This window comes from Ovis canadensis, chromosome 5 (genome assembly GCF_042477335.2).
Source record: "Ovis canadensis isolate MfBH-ARS-UI-01 breed Bighorn chromosome 5, ARS-UI_OviCan_v2, whole genome shotgun sequence".
NCBI lineage: Eukaryota > Metazoa > Chordata > Mammalia > Artiodactyla > Bovidae > Ovis > Ovis canadensis.
The window spans coordinates 80,968,333-80,984,418 of record NC_091249.1 but is presented as its reverse complement, the minus strand read 5'-3'; the positions used below and the strand labels follow the sequence as shown (position 1 = coordinate 80,984,418).

Genomic DNA, 16,086 nt, shown 5'->3' with positions numbered 1-16,086 from the left:
AGAGTGAGGACCTCTAAGGGTCCAGGGGTAGGTCCAAGGACCTGAAGCCCAGCCCTGGCCCAGAGAGCATATAGGAACTGCTGGTGTGGTAGACTCTTTATCCTGCACAGAAGGAAACGGGCACAGAGACACAAAAAGGATCAAACAGAAGACGAAGTAGGTTATACGTAGGGACTCTCTTCTGGCTCCTGAATCAGAGCTGTCCCGCCATCACTCCACTATTTCCTTGAAGCCAGAATTGAGCCCTGTCAGAACTTGACACTCTCTGGGCCCTCAGTTTATCAAGGGCATAAAGGACTTGTGGGAACTGGCAGCACGTTCGGCAGAAGGAAGAAACGAAGACAGGGGATGAAGCGAAGCTCATTTTCACTCACAAATGCCAGTGTCAAGAGGGAAGAAATTGGATGCAGCTGATTTCAAAGGCAACATCTTTTGCAAGGCGTTAGCCGATTTGTTTTATCTCTCAGGCCCAATGCTGTTCATGTGCTAGAATCAGTTGGGAGGCCAGCAGTCTGGGGATAAAGGAAAAAGGACAAAAACTGGATTCTCAGGATGCTTCTCTCAATAGTGTTACATTCTACCAACCATACAAATGGTTTTTTCTTTCATTAATAAACTTGGAATTGAATCACACAATTCTAGCACGTAACAGTTCACCTTCAGAAAGGTCAACCAAATAAGATGAAAGAAAGTTGCCAAGCTTTAGGAGAGGCATGTCTGTGGTAAGGCAATCAGAGAGTGAAAATGAAATAACATACCAGCCACTGGAACTAGAACTTGAAGCTGGCTCTAAGAGGGTCCTCACCCATGGTTAGCCAGGTGAGCTGGGTGATCACTGCAGACCACAGTGTCCCTCGGACACCAAGTCAGGCACTGGAGACATCCCTGGTTTCACAGGAGGGTGGGATCAGTGGATAAACCGCAGCGAGCTCTGTGAAGAGGTGAGGAATCCTTTCTCCCACTGTGAACAAGTCAATGAACAAAGGTACCGATGTCCCTTGGTGAGAACCTCCCCACACTTGTGGAATCTTAACTCCAGTGATACCCAGAAGCAGAAGAGGAGAATGGAAGTGGAATTTGTAATCAGACACCATTGTTCTACCTTCAGTAGCACTGGGCACTGGCTTTGCACCTTTGGGCAAAATACGAGACCTCTCTGGGCTTCAGTTTCCTTCTCTTTCAATAATTCTGCCCAAGTTTACTTACCTCACAGATTCATCTTGAAGTCCAAATATGAAAATAAATGTGAAAGTGCTTTGTGCATTTTCAACTACTTCCCTTACTGTATCAGCAGCAGCAGCAATATCAATAATAATAATCTTTGGAATCTCTTTCCAGAAACTGCACCCATCTAGACAGCAGAGGGCTAGGGTTCCATTCCAACTGGACCACTTCCCACTGCGCCATAAAACAGCGTGGTCAGTCACCCTCCAGCACTGATCTTTTCAGAGCAAGTGTGTGTGAGCTCTTGCTATATATTCCGAAGGCCACAGAACCCAGAGCGCAAGAGCTTGGGCTCTGCAGGTGGAAAATCCTGGCTCTGAAGTTTGCTTCCTGCCTTCCCAGATCTGTCAGTTGAGCCAGTCGCCTGGCATCTCGAGGCCACAGGACTCCCTGTGAGACGAGGACAGTCGTGGTGCCTAGCACAGAACACTCTGAGATCAACCCTGGAAAACATACTGTGCTGGGCGTGAACTGGGCACTTGGTACCTGGCATCCACTTATTACTGTTGTTGCTAACAACCCAGAGGGCTCTCTGTGAAATGTGCACCTTGCCCACTCCCGCAGTGAACATTTATTGATCAGCTGGTGGGGGCAGAGCAGGGGCAGGCATTGCCCTATAGAGAGGAGGCCAGGGATGACATCTTGTCTGTTTCACTGAGACGTGCAGATAGCAGCACGTGAGGGCAGTAGCCTGAGGTGGTGACTCTGGGCTCTCCAAAGGATGAGGGTGTTTGTGTTGCTGGGGCATCCTTGGAGGCAGTGGAAGTTTGAGGCACAGTTTGAAACTGGGTGACTCTTAAATAATGATGTTCTAGAATCTCTGGTATCCTTCTGTTACCTCACCTGTGTGAAATGCGAAGTCATCATTTCTCCCCTTTATGAGCCACTTTGGGCACTGATACTTAATTTGCTCTCTGTTTCTTTTCAAAATTAAGTAGATCCTACCCAATTTTGCCCTTGGAGGTAAGGAACGCCAGATTCACATAGGTGATGCTCTGTTGATTGATTGAAGTTCATAGTACTCTTGTTGATCATTCAGAGGTCTCCCAAATTTAAAGAGAGCGTGTGCATTCAGTAAATGACTCTTTCTATTTTCAAAACGTGTTTTGAAATTCCGGATCTGTCTTAGTGCTGCCGAGTGAGGTCAGAAAATGTGGGTTCTGGTCACTCACTTTCATTATTACTCATCATTGTGAATCCTTGAGCGTGTGAAACTGTCTCTCTAGATTTAAATTTTTCTCTTGATTAAAACAAGGGAACCAGAGGAGATCATTTTTAATGTCTTTCAAATCTAAAATATTCAGACTTTGGGATCCTTTTGCTGTCCTTTGGATTTTTAAGGCCATACCACAACTAATCCACAAGAGGGCAGCATAAGCCAGCTGCTACCTATGAAAGGTAAGAAACGTCTCTGAAGCCTTGAAGTTGTCACTTTTAAAACTGCTGCTGCTGCTGCTGCTAAGTCGCTTCAGTCGTGTCTGACTCTGTGCGACCCCATAGACGGCAGCCCACCAGGCTCCCCGGTCCCTGGGATTCTCCAGGCAAGAACACTGGAGTGGGTTGCCATTTCCTTCTCCAATGCATGAAAGTGAAGTCGCTCAGTCGTATCCGACTCTTGGCGACCCCATGGACTGACTCTTGGCGACCCCATGGACTGCAGCCTACCAGGCTCCTCTGTCCATGGGATTTTCCAGGCAAGAGTACTGGAGTGGGGTGCCGTTGCCTTCTCTTTTAAAATTCTAGGGGTGTGTTAAGATTGTATCATGGAACTGACTTATTTCAGAGTTAAATTTGTTTTAAAAGTAGAGACAGATGAGTCCCAGTGTCTGTGAATTCAGTAATGAGTCTGCATATGCACATGCACTGAGAAGATAGTGCCAGGTAATTTCTGGTGTGAAATTCAATGGTTAGAGTGTTCATGTTTTCAAATATGATTTTAATATGCCCTTATTTTTTTCTATCAGAGTGGTTACCTTCATGACTTTTTGAGTCATTCAGAGTTGGGTTCAGATTTCCTGTGTTAACTCAGGTGGAGTGGTTTAAATGTTTGGCCTCAGTTTATACATCTGTGAAATGGGTTTTATAAGCATCAAAATGAAATAAGTTACATGAAGTGCTCATCCCTATGCTAGGCCTGCTAAGGTGCTCAGTAACTGATTCTGAGAGGAAGGTTTTAGGAATTTTGAATCACCTTTCTGCTAAAAGACTAGAAATAGGGGCAATTTTCAGAATGGATTCTTAAAAAATTTTCTAGCCTAAAAATTCAGCGCCATTTCAGAACTGCACAAAGCACATGATTTTATTTGAGTAAGAGAGTGGGGTCTAGTCTACCCCCTCAGACATAAAACCACCTTGTAAAGAACTCTCTCATCATCTTAGGGTCTGAAAGCTTTCAAAATTGTACTCAAAACTCATGGCATCCCCTGCTTCCACATTGTTTCTGCACTGGTAGATTCACTTACCAGTAGTCAGCAAACTTTTCTGTGAATGGCCAGCTAGTACATCTTCAGGCCTTACGAGCCTCCCTGCTGTTCTCTGCCGTAGCTACTTAGCCCTGCCTTAGCACCGCAGGAGCAGCTGGAGACAACACATTTGCAAACGATGCCTCCAGGCTTCCACAGCACCGCATCAATGGACAATGAAATATAAATTGCCTGCAGTTTCCATGTGTTATGAGTTCTTCTTTTGATTTTTTCCCCCAACCATTAAAAAATATGAAAAGTACTCTTGACTCTGAGGCTTCGCAGAAACAGGTGGCAGGGGGATCTGGCCCTTTGGCCGTCCCTTGCAGGGTTTGATCTAGACTGTCCAGGCAGTGGATGCGCTTCTTAGAAAGGGCAGCTGTGAGTTTATTTCCATAGGTTCATTTTCCAGAGTGTGCACAGAGCATCACCCGCTACCTACTAGATGAGAAGTCCTCTGAAGGGAAAGGCTGTTTTCATGCCATACTGTTAAAGTTTAAACTTTATTTTTCATGTTACAAAATAAATACATGCTCTCGTAAAAGAAAAAGTTAAAACTATAAAACGGAAGTTTCTTGTTTTTCAAATATTTCCCCCAATCCTCGCCCTAATGATTGAGATCAAGGGATAATTACTGTAACAGTTTGTGCTATGTCTTCTCAGATCATTTTTTTCCCCCTTAACAACATAGTATAATAGCAATTTAAAAAAATTTTTTTTTCAAATTGTTTTCATAGTCATTCTCTCTATATTCTTTTAAATTGTGCTTTAAAGTTCATTCAACATTTTTTTTTTTCAATAAGTCTTTACTGGCCAGGCTACTACATATCATACTTAGATTAGATTGATCTATATAAAATGGCTGTGTTTAAGCCATTTTTTAAAAAAACTTTTTATTTTGAAATAATTTTGGACTCCCACAAACTTGCGGAAAACAGTACAGAGCGATCTATACATTCCTACAGCTTCCCCTAGTGGTAAGATCTTACATTACAGTGAGTTATCAAAAAGAAACTTACATTGTTGCAATACGATTAACTTGACTACAAATTCTACTTGGATTTCACCAGTTTTTATATGCACCCATTATTATAAAAAACATATTTGACCTGTAAAAGCAACTGATATGTATATCCTATTTCATCTTTATATTCCTCGTACTCAGATCTTGAGAGGTACCTTTTTTCTAATAGCACCACAAACCCCTTCTTTGGCTGCAGGTGAATGGTTTCTAACAGCTATCTTCAAAGTTTCACTTAGAATGTCACTGTGGTCTGGCTTCAAATAAATGACACACACCCCCAACAGTTTTCCCTTAACTAAGGCATTATGCAGAGTTTCTAGTAATTAACACAAGATACACAAACTATTTTGAACTTCCCTGGTAGCTCAGTAGTGAAGAATCCATCTGCCAATGCAGGACACAAGAGTTCGATCCCTGGGTTGGGAAGATCCCCTGGAGAATGAAATGGTAACCCACTCCAGTGTTCTTGCCTGGGAAATTCCATGGACAGAGGAGACTGGCAGGCTACAGTCTATGGGGTCACAAAGAGTCAGACACAACTGAGCAACTAAACAACACGGAACATTTTATAAAGATTTCACATTTGAGAAAATTTAGAAATCATTTAAAGTATTAATTTTAAAAATTGAATTGCCCACAATATTTCCACCCACAGTCAGATGTAGTTAGCCTTTTGGATTTCTTTTTAGGTTTCTTTGGGGAACAAGAGGTATATATGTGTTTGTATATATATTTTGAAGTATTTACGTATTCATTCCCTATGCTAAGTATAGCTTTATATCCTTGAAAGAATTAGTATGTAATGATAATTTTCTCAGGTCATTCAAATACTTTGTAAAAAGTTATCCAGATATATAAAGGTTAAATGGGACATAGCAAAATTAGTTGGTGAAATAGCAGCATTTTCAGATGAATAAACTGTGGCTTAGAGAGAGAAAATATCTTGCCCAAGGTCACAGAGCCAGGAAGTCTGGGGGAAATATTTAGCAGTGGTAAAGCGTTAGGGAGGCTGATTGGCAGTCTCACTGTGCTCTGAGGTCTAGGGTTGGTTTTTTAACAGAAATTCCATTTTATCAGAGTACCCATGCATACCCAGAACTCAAGAGCCTAAAATTAAACCAGCGAACCATACTAACTTACAGTGAGAATCTAGCTGCCAAGGGGTCCCACTGTTGGTACTTTTTTGTGTAAATACATTCTCACCTTGCAGGAAAATCAGATATTAATCAGAAGCATCAGTGAGTACCTTTACCTGGGAAAAGCATGGTTAATTTTTAAGATTCTTTTGTTGTTGTTATTACAGTTTTACTAATTTAAGACAGATACTACACATGTGTGGCCAAAGTACAAAGCATACAAAGAACTTGTAAATAAAAAGTAACTTTGCTCTCACCCCTTGTGCAGACCCACTGTTGTCTAGGAAGATCTTAGAGGGCAGGGTCTCTGTCTTAGTTTTCTGTTGCTATTATAAGAATTTACCAGAATGGTAGTTCCATGGACAGAGGAGGCTGGTGGGCCAAGTCCATGGGGTGGCAAAGAGCTGGACACGACTGAGTGTCTGAGCGTGAGTGGCTTAAAACAGCACAGATATTTTTTTTTACAGCTCTGGAGGTCAGAACCTAAAATCGAAATGTCGATTGGGCTACTTGGCTTCTGAATTCTCTAGGGGAGAATTGAATTCCATATCTTTTCCAGCTTTTAGATGACACTTGCTTTCTTGGGCTTTGGACCCATTCCTCCATCTATAAGTCAACAACATAACACCTCCAAATCTTTCTCTCTGACCTTTTTTCCCATCATCACGTAACACAACTTTGGCATTTTGACCTTCCTCTTATAAGGATACTTGTGATTGCGCTGGGGCCACTGGCTAACCCAGGATAATCTTCCCGTCTCAAGGTCCTTCACTTACTCGTATTGCAAAGTCTCTTTTGCCGTGTACATATCACAAATTTCAAAGATTAGAACATGATAACTGTGGGTGTCGTTACTCCACCTACCATAGTCTCCAAGCAACTCATTGTTTCCCTCTTGACCAGAATAACAATGTATTATAAGCTGTAAAACATTTATTGACAGTTTATTCAACCACACCTCCACCTAGCATGTACATGCTGAAATATATCCCTCCCGGATGAATGTTGCAAGGATTCAATTTAATTAAATATGAAGAGGAGCTCTCATTTTCCCCACTCCCAGTGGATGGCTTTGCACAGCCCAGGTGAGCACCGAGCCCTCTCTGGAGACCGCTGTTCTGGACCGTCCCTTTTCTAGATTGAATGCAAATCATTACACTGAACATTCCTTCTTGCCTCAGTGCAACACGCAGTTTACATGGTACAGCTGTGCTTGAACTCCACTGTAATAAGGCTGTTAAGAGCATAGATGTTGGTGTCCATCTGACAGGTTCAAATTCCAGCCCCACCACCTTCGACCTGTCTGACCTTGGTGACATTGCTCAACCCTTGGAAGCTCAGTTTTTTCACTGGCAATGTGTGACAACGTCTTCCCTGCAGGGTTGTTCCTGATGATCAAATTTTCAGTGGAAAGCTAGTAATAATATGACATTAGATTCATGCTCTTTTGAGCTTAAATGCCAGGCCTTTCAATTCCATTTAGTCTTCTCACGTGTGCTCAGCGCCCATTTCCTGATTCCTTCTTAGGCTCTCTCATCCTTTGTATGTCAGTTCCCTTTCATTCCTGCATCAGGTTCCCAGGGCTACGGTAATAGTATCACAAACCAAGTGGCTTAAAACAACAGAAATGTATCCACTCGCAGTCCTGGAGGCCAGCAGTCTGAAATCCAGGTGTCAGCAGAGCCCTGTCCTCTCTGAACTCAGGCTCTAGAGGAGCGTATTTCCTCGCCTCTTCCAGCTTGGGGTGCTGTAGGGAGTCCTTGATTTATGGCAGCGTCACTCCCGTCTCTGCTTCCGTAGTCAGGTGACCTCCTCTGCCTGTGTCTCCCTGTGTCCTTTTCTCTTCTAGAAAGATACCAGCCATTGGTGTCTTTGAGGGCCGCTCCTCAATCTAGGATGGCTTCATCTGAAAATCCTTAACTAATTACATCTGTAAAGACCCTATTTCTAGATAAGCTTGCAAGATGGTTGTTGAGGCAGTCAGGTCTGCCCACTGTGTTCACAGTGCCATGTTATCTCTGCTCTTTGCTCTCAATGAACTCACTCTCTTCTGAAATGCCCCAGATCTGAAAATGTGGGCACTGCAAGTGCAGTGGGCCAACCTGACCATTTTCATGGGTTAATCGCCGATTTTTATAGTCTCAAGACAAAGAAAATTCCTGCTGGAAGGTTGGAGTTAGGGGATCGGTTGGGGCACTAAAGGGTGTTTACTGGAGTGTGCATCTTTGCCTAACTGCAAGTCAGGAAGCTTGTTAGTGATGATTGGGGGTGCTTTTGGCAACGGTTACAAAGGGGCTCAGTCAGTTTCAGAGGCCACCTGGGTTCTGGGCTCTGCTTCTATGGCCTTGGTGCAACGCCTTGTACCTGTGGCCTGGGGCAGGACTCAACAAGATTTTGGGAGGTGTGGGGACAATATTCCAGCTACTACAGTTGCCCCCTGACAGAACTGCTTTTCTGGCAAGTTCTGGGAGGCCCCTGCCTTCACCTGAATGTGCTTGTGGAAGAATTCAGGGCCTTGAGAGTGTAAAGCCAGCATAACACAGAAGACGAGAAACAGTGGTCTGCACCTGACTCCCACCCCTGCCGTTAGCATCGCTGCTGCTCACGAGCAGGAAAAGCCAACCATCGATGTGCGTTTCTTGTTGCTTTTCGGTGTGTAACGCTGCAGTCCTATCAGGGCTTCCATTCGGGTTTCTGGCATTTTCAGAAGAAAGGGGGGGAAGAAAAGGAGAAAGAGAAGAGAAAGTACTGTTTGGTATCACTCAGCAGTGTTTGTTTCCCTTTAGAAGACTCCAATTTAAAAGACAGATTAGCCCCGACAAAACTGACCCAGGCTGGCTTTTCTCTTTGATGGTTTCAGTTTTGGGTTTACCCATCACAAATGATTGTAACACAACAGGATTTTGTCAGACCAAGGTAGGAATCTTGAATATTTACCTGAAATTTCCAGCTCTAGGGAATAATAGCTAGGAGAAAAACATTCTAACTAAGTCGTAGGATATGAAAACCTGCTGAATCCCCTCTAAGTTATCTGCTCTTGGTCATTCTACAAGTCACTTTCCCTTGAAACATGCTCACTTGTATCAAATTATAAACCTTGCAAAATCTGTCACATTTCTCCTTTTGCCTTGAGTGTGAGGAAGCTTGGGGGAAACAGTGATCAATTTCAAGAACCATTAGCCTGGGTATTTGTTACATTCGGGCCTCCTCTATGTGTGGCTCTGTGCTCTGCTTCTGTGGGAAGTTTTTCTTGCACAGATGACTTTGCATCCCTGCTGGACATTCTCCCCTGCCCTGAGACACTGCTCTCACTCCCTGCTCTCTGCCTGCTTCCTATTCCTTCTCCTCCACCTCCTCTGACTTCCTCTTCTGAACACGCAGCCCTTGGGTTTCTTGTGTACTCTGAGGTTTTCATCTGCTCCCTGGATCCTGATGATTCCCAAAGCAGTACCTCCAAGCTCCAACCTCTTCCCCAGTTTGATTCAGATTCAAATCCTTATCCGTCAGCTGCTTATTATGCAAACAGTGTTTGCACTGTTCCTGGGGTACCTTCCATCAGTGACTCTAAATTTGAGCTCCTCGCCTTTCTCCCCCTGCCTTGCACATCTGCTCTCCCCAGTCTGCTGACACTGGGTCAGGCAATGGCCCAGTGTCACGAGGAGGAGTAAGCTTCAAGTCATCTGAGACTCATTTCAGTTCTGAGACTAACTTAGCTTTGAGTTATCTGAGACTTATCTCTTCCAGGAGATAGTGAAGGACAGGGAAGCCTGGGGTGCTGCAGTCCATGGGGTCACAAAGAGCTGGACACGACTTAGCTACTGAACAACAACAACCCTTCTCTAATGTGCTGTAAATTTCATGAGGGTGGGGTCATGCCATATTCATCTCTGCATTCTTATAATACCCAGAACCATGCTTAGCACTTGGTAGATTCTGTTTTCCTGGCTGAACTCATCTATGTTATAAATAAATGATTCCACGTCTCAGCTTAAATTTCACATTCTCAAGAATGCGGCCCCCGAGAACAGGCCAGCCATCCTTATGATATATCCCTCTGATGTCTCATACTATTTCTGCCCAGAGTTTTGCAGAATTACTTTTCCAGCTATTCACAGTCTTTGTTTAAATTTGGTTGTTTGTACTAAGTTATAAGGGACTTACTAAAGAGCCTTTACTGGTGGCTCAAAGGTAAAGAATCCACCTGCCAATGCAGGACACGAGGGTTCGATCCCTGGGTCAGGAAGATCCCTTGGGGAAGGAAATGGCAACCCACTCCAGTATACTTGACTGGAATTCCCATGAGCAGAGGAGCCTGGCGGGCTGCAGTCCATAGGATCGCAAAAGAGTCAGACGAGACTTAGCAACTAAACAACAACTAAGTTGTAAATTCCATCGAGAAGGTCGATAGTGCGGCTAGAATAGTGCATGGCCTATTATAAACGCTTATAAAAATTTGTTAACCGACAGACCGAAAAATTTTCTTTCAGGATAAAAGTCCTGAATTTACTACTGGTGGTTAAAGAAAAATTAGATTCAATCGCCTGGTGACTAATTGCCTAATGACTCACTCTACCCATCTATAAAATGGAGATGCTCCTGGGAAATAATATTAGACAGCAGATGAGCTTTAGATAGAAACATATCAAAACAAAAATGGGTAAATAAATTATGCAAAAACGGAAAACCGGGATTAAAAGATTAAGCACATCAACTAAAATGTTTCAGGATGTAGCATTTTATTCTCCCATAGGAAATATAAGCATTGTTTTCTCTTTCTCCTCAGCACCTGAGACATCATTTCTTGTGCAAAATGAAGTCGAACCAGAACAGGTAAAAATTTGTGTGAAGTATTTTGAAGCATATGACTTAGAGTTTTAAAATCCACAATGAACGTTTGCAGAAATGGATTGGGGGAGCATATCTATCCGAGGGCAAAATGCATTACAACTGTTATGAAATAGTGGAGGATTTGTAGACATTCTTGGCAGAAATGACACTGATACCATCACTTCTATATGTATAGATGCTTTGACAAGAAAAAAAGAAATATATATTTATATGTATGTATATATATATATATGCACATATATATATATAAACATTGAAACTATTATTCGGTCCCTCTGGTGGCCCAGGATTAAGGACATCCTATAGCATCAACACCTGTCACCAGCATTCCTCTCATTTTCTGAGCTGATCCGTCACTCATTTTTGTTATTACAAAAGTGATTCAAACTGCTTCATGGGAATCCTTCAGGCAATATAAACAGCCTATAAAGGAAAAGCGAAGGTCTCATCCCTTCTTCCTTCTTCTCTTTCTCTCTCCTCAAAGAGAGCTGATTGTGCTGCATTTCTGTCTTTTAAGAGACGGAACTGGAAGTTGAAGGGATGCAGCCTGGCCTGGCCAATGGGACCTGGTGTGGCCCCCAGGGAACCGGATGCTGCCCATAGAGCGATGCTTCTCAGACTATTTGGTGTCAGGACCCCTTTATATTCCTAAAAATTAGAACTGAGAAATTAAAAACAATATGAATTCATCAAAAGGGATAATAAATATGTTAACGCAAATAATATTTTATGAAAAAGAAGTACATTTTCCCAGGACTTCCCTGGTGGTAGAGGCATTAAGACACTGTACTTCCAATGCAGAGGGCATATGTTTGATCCTCGGTTGGGGAACTAAGATCCCACATGCTATGTGATGTGGCCAAGAAAACAAAAACAAATAACCTAGTTTTTCCTGAATGAAAAAATTATTAGTGAGGAAAGTGGCATTGTTTTACATTTTACAAGTCTTATTAATGTCTGGCTCAGTAAGGGATAGAGGATCTCATGTCCACTTTCATATTACATCATCAGAGCCTCGACACCTTCACATCACAGATCATACGGTCGCAACCTCTGGGAAACTGCAATGCGGCTCTCATGAAATACAGTACAAGTAGCAAATAATGTGTCCTGAAAATCATTTCGATCTCACAGAGGGATCCCCTGGCTATACTTTGAGAATCACTGCTGCAGAAAATTTGAAATCGAGTTCCACTTTCTCTTTTACCTGGTTTCTTCTAGAAGTCTAAGTCAGCCAGGAAGAAGAACTGAAGCGGGTAGGTTGAACTGAAAGGATTTAGGCGATGGCCGGCCAGGTGATTTGACAGTGGAGAGCACAGCTCACAGCAATCTGCCTGATGCTTAAGAGTTAGGAAAATTAGGGAGCTCTGGGTAAAACATTTCAGATTCTCCAAGATTTCTTTTTTTTTTTTTTAGTTTAACTTGTAAGGCTGGCTTTGTTCTTGAGATGCATTGGGCAAAATGTGATGGACTGCAGGGAGAGGGTGATACCGCTGGCAGGTTGCTGGCGATGGCAAACAGGGAGGGTGATGTTGGGAAGTGAGTATCCAAGGGGCTTCCCTGTGTCTCACCAGATAAGAATGACCAGCAACTACGAGCTGCTCATGATCATTGCTCCCTCCTTGGGATTCGTGCTGTTGGCATTGCTTCTGGCATTTTTTCTTCGAGGTAAGGAGGGCAGGTCAAGGTGGGGGGAGGCCTTTCAGAGCTTTGGAAACTCCAGGAGGATCTGAGAGTGGATGAATTTTGCTTCCTGCCCCTGTCTGCTCTCCCCCACCCCATTCCTTAGAGTCCCACTTCTATCATTGCCCTCATCTATTAAGGAGGATAACAGGTAAACTCATTCTCCCTGAGATGCCAAAGGCTTAGAGCATCATCTCCTGATAGTGTTTATGTTTTGAGAAAGCAAAACAACGTAAAATAAGAGCACCTTTGTTTATTGGACACTTACTCTGTGTGTGTTCTGATGCTGTATTTTTGACATCTCCTAATTCATTTCATCCTCCTGACTCCCTTAAATGGGAAGTACTGTCTTATCACTGTCTTATCACTGTCTTGGGGTGGAGGACTCTTCTGGTTGGGAATGCCTCCAGGAAGAGAGCCATGAGTCATCCTAGTCTTCTTATTTGTTTGCTTAAAGTAAAACTTCCTAACCTAAGATCCAGAGAGAGAACTCCAGGGAACCAGTAAACTCCTTGAAATGTTCACATCTGTATTTTTCAAGGGGTAGGGTCCATGATTGTCATTAGATTCTCCAGCTAGTCCACAACCTTGTATCTGAACTTCCCCATCTTAAAAAAAAAAAAAGTTTTAATGCAATGCATAAGGAAGTCATGAACCAGGGTTTATTGTTTTCATGCAAAGTACAGGCACATAAAATGATCCTGTAAAAATGGGGGAAATTTTTTCTCTATAGTCGTTAATAGAAGCTGGTAGTAAGTGAGGATCTCTGACTAGCAATAATCATCTCAGCCTGTTTGGGCAACAAGAGTGAAACTTATGTGTCTCTACACCTATCCCTTGTGAACACTGCAAAAGGAAATTTGGAGCTTAGTGGACATTTGCCATTAACCATAATACAAAGTCATGTTACCATTTGGGAAATTCTGGGTGTATGTCCTAAGGAAGTGTTTTAAAACCCAACTGAGTAACTGAATTTAAGTAACTTAAGAATAAGTCAGCTTAGGGAATTCCCTAATGATCCGGTGGTTAAGACTCTGCGCTTCCAATTCAGAGTGCATAGGTTCAAACCCTGGTCAGGGAACTAAGATCCCATAAGCCATGCTGCATGGCCAAAAATAAGGAACTTAAAACCGTTGTCTATAATATTGGAACAATCTTGTAATTGGTGGGCAGTAATGAGGGGCCAAAAGAAGCAATCATCTGATCAAGGAAAGGAGTGGCTTTCTGTGCCAATCCAGTTCCTAAGTTTCCACCTTTGGACCACCTCTGCTCTTCATAAGGCTGCTCTGTGCTTCCTCAGCATTTTGTTCACATAAGCACAGCTACTCTGCTTCTAACATGGCCTTGTCTTTTCAGGGAAATTCGTGAAAGCCAATTGTTTCCAGAAACACACCAGGTAATTCATCTTGCATGACTGATTGCTGTAATGATTGTGCAAGCTGTTGCAAGTGATCAGATACTATTCAGTGGTTTAATGCCTTGGGCTTGCATTCTGATTAAATATAGAGTTGGAGAGATATGGCCTTAGAGGTAAAAAAAAGCTGTGGGGATTCAGCTTACATTAACCTTTGTCTTAGATAACACTGTAGTATTTGTCGAATATGCAAATATATTAGCAGCTTGCATTAACAGAAGTATGACACAAAAGAAGGAAAACGATATGCCATTTTACCCATTATTTGCTCAACTCTGGGTGACTCACTTCAAAAGGTCATTGTTAAACTGGAGTTCATTGAAGGAGCATTGGCAGCATGGAAAATGAAAAAAAAAAAACAACATAAACTGTTTCATTCCTGGGATTTAATTCCTCTACCAAATTAGGCCATGGGACCAGTTTTTGTTTTGTCTTCTTAAAAAAACAGTTTGAAGAGTCTCTGGAAAGTGATTTTGATATCTGTCCTGTTACATAGCTTTTTTGGAAAAGAAATGAAAGGATTTTGTATACACTGTGATTAAGAACTTGTTTTCACTTAATAATTGCATCATTACTACAATAGTTATAAATAAGTAAATATCAATAAGTATGGAAATTGAGGGTTAGCAAGGTAATTTTTGAAAGTCATACTTGGAGATCCTCCTGGTAAACAAGTACATTTAGATAATGTTTTTATGTCTTGCTAACAGAGTCGGACACAGCTGAAGTGACTTAGCAGCAGCAGCAGCAGCAGCAACACAGCTTTAAATCTCCTTATTATAGTAGATAGGCAAAAAGCCTTTTATCTCCTGTGGCCTCAGTTTTCCCATCTGTGAAATAAGAGGCTTGGACTGGATGGACTCTGAGCCATTTTAACTCCTTGGTTAGTCATTTATTAATTTAGCAGCATCCCTCAGTTGCTGGTCTTGGTGTTCTCATCAGCAGGCTGTCTTCTCTCTTTACAGGCTAGACAATGCTGGAGAAGGTAAAGATGTCCTCGGTGGAACAGAAGATGAAGATGGTCTTTTCACACTGTAATGTGCCCCTTTTTCTTAGGACTTGCAATGTGGTATGACACGTGAATCATCAAAATAAGTCTTAGAATTTTTTTTGAATCCATCTATTGCATTGGTGTCACTGATGCGTCTTGCTTGAGTTTCACAAGTGAAAGTTATTTTAGAGACCACGCTTTCTCTGTCTCGTGGTTTTATCTCTGTAGTGTTGCTGCTGTAGTAGTGACACTGTAGACTTGTGGTGTCAAAAGTCCACAATACACTTGAATGCCTTCGGTGACGGTGAACTCACTATCGTACCTAAGGAAGTCCATTCAATCTCAGGGCACTTCTGAAGCTTAAAAACATTTAAAACAAAGTCTGTGGAATCACACCATCATTTTGACTTACCTCTAAAAGGCCCAGATTTTCTATTGTTTTCCATTCACAATTATGTATCTTTAAAGCTCAGAGGTTAAAGCGTCTGCCTGCATCTGCCTGCAATGTGGGAGACCTGGGTTCGATTCCTGGGTCAGGAAGATCCCTGGAGAAGGAAATGGCAGCCCACTCCACTATTCTTGCCTGGAGAATCCCATGGAGAGAGGAGCCTGGTGGGCTGCAGTCCACTGGGTCACGAAGAGTCGGATGCGACTGAGCGACTTCGCTCACTCAAGATGACCACAGTGTCACACCTTTATTCTTGCTTGGGGAATTTAATTTTGGAAACAGGCAAGAGTTCATCACAGTAAGGTAAGGTGAATAACGTGGATGTTCGAACATGGATGATGTGACTGAAGCAGTCCAGATCAGTTTCTCTAAGTATATAGTCCATGGGAACTGGCTCCTCAGTAAGAACAGGCTTATTTAAACACTTTCAGAGCCGGTAGCATGAGGAACCATGGAGAGAGGTTAAAACAAGCAGTCATTGACTGAAAGAAAGAATGTGCACCTCAGTGAGAGGCCTCTGGCTGGGAAGAAATGTGGAAAGTCAGCTGGGGCTGAAACAAATTTGCTGGAAATACTTCCTGGTATGTTTGGCGCAGTAGCTACTCATGAAACAGGTGCACAGTCTTTCCAGGTAGCCATGCTTTATATTTTGATTCTCTTGACATTACTTTAAGAGAGGGAAAAAAATACCAGTTTTATGACCCATCCACAACAGCCTCTAGGTTCCTCCATTGTTAGTTCACACAAATAGAGCAGCTAATAGAAGCACCCCCTCTCCCCCGAGCACGTGGAGAACCACCTGCCCAGGGCAGCAAGCTTCCGCCTCACTCACCTGGTGCCAGGATGAGTGGCAGGG

The 16,086-nt window shown here is 42.7% G+C and overlaps 1 protein-coding gene across 7 annotated transcripts in view; it reads left to right on the top strand.

Moving 5' to 3' along the window:
* Positions 1–16,086, top strand: part of LOC138440454 (T-cell immunoglobulin and mucin domain-containing protein 4-like) — a 33,146-nt gene that overhangs the window by 13,309 nt on the left and 3,751 nt on the right. For 3 of the 7 annotated variants that reach the window (XR_011257034.1, XR_011257035.1, XR_011257036.1), the window contains exons 5-9: positions 10,630–10,676; positions 12,269–12,362; positions 13,734–13,773; positions 14,757–14,776; positions 15,251–15,533. Coding sequence is in view for 4 of the 7 variants with exons in the window: in XM_069590000.1 (XP_069446101.1) it covers positions 10,630–10,676; positions 12,269–12,362; positions 13,734–13,773; positions 14,757–14,829 (254 nt within the window). In the remaining 3 variants the exon portion in view is untranslated. Of the gene's footprint in view, positions 1–10,629; positions 10,677–12,268; positions 12,363–13,733; positions 13,774–14,756; positions 14,861–15,250; positions 15,534–16,086 lie in introns of all 7 variants that reach the window. The other 4 variants (XM_069590001.1, XM_069590004.1, XM_069590000.1 and 1 more) reach the window with 2 other exon arrangements.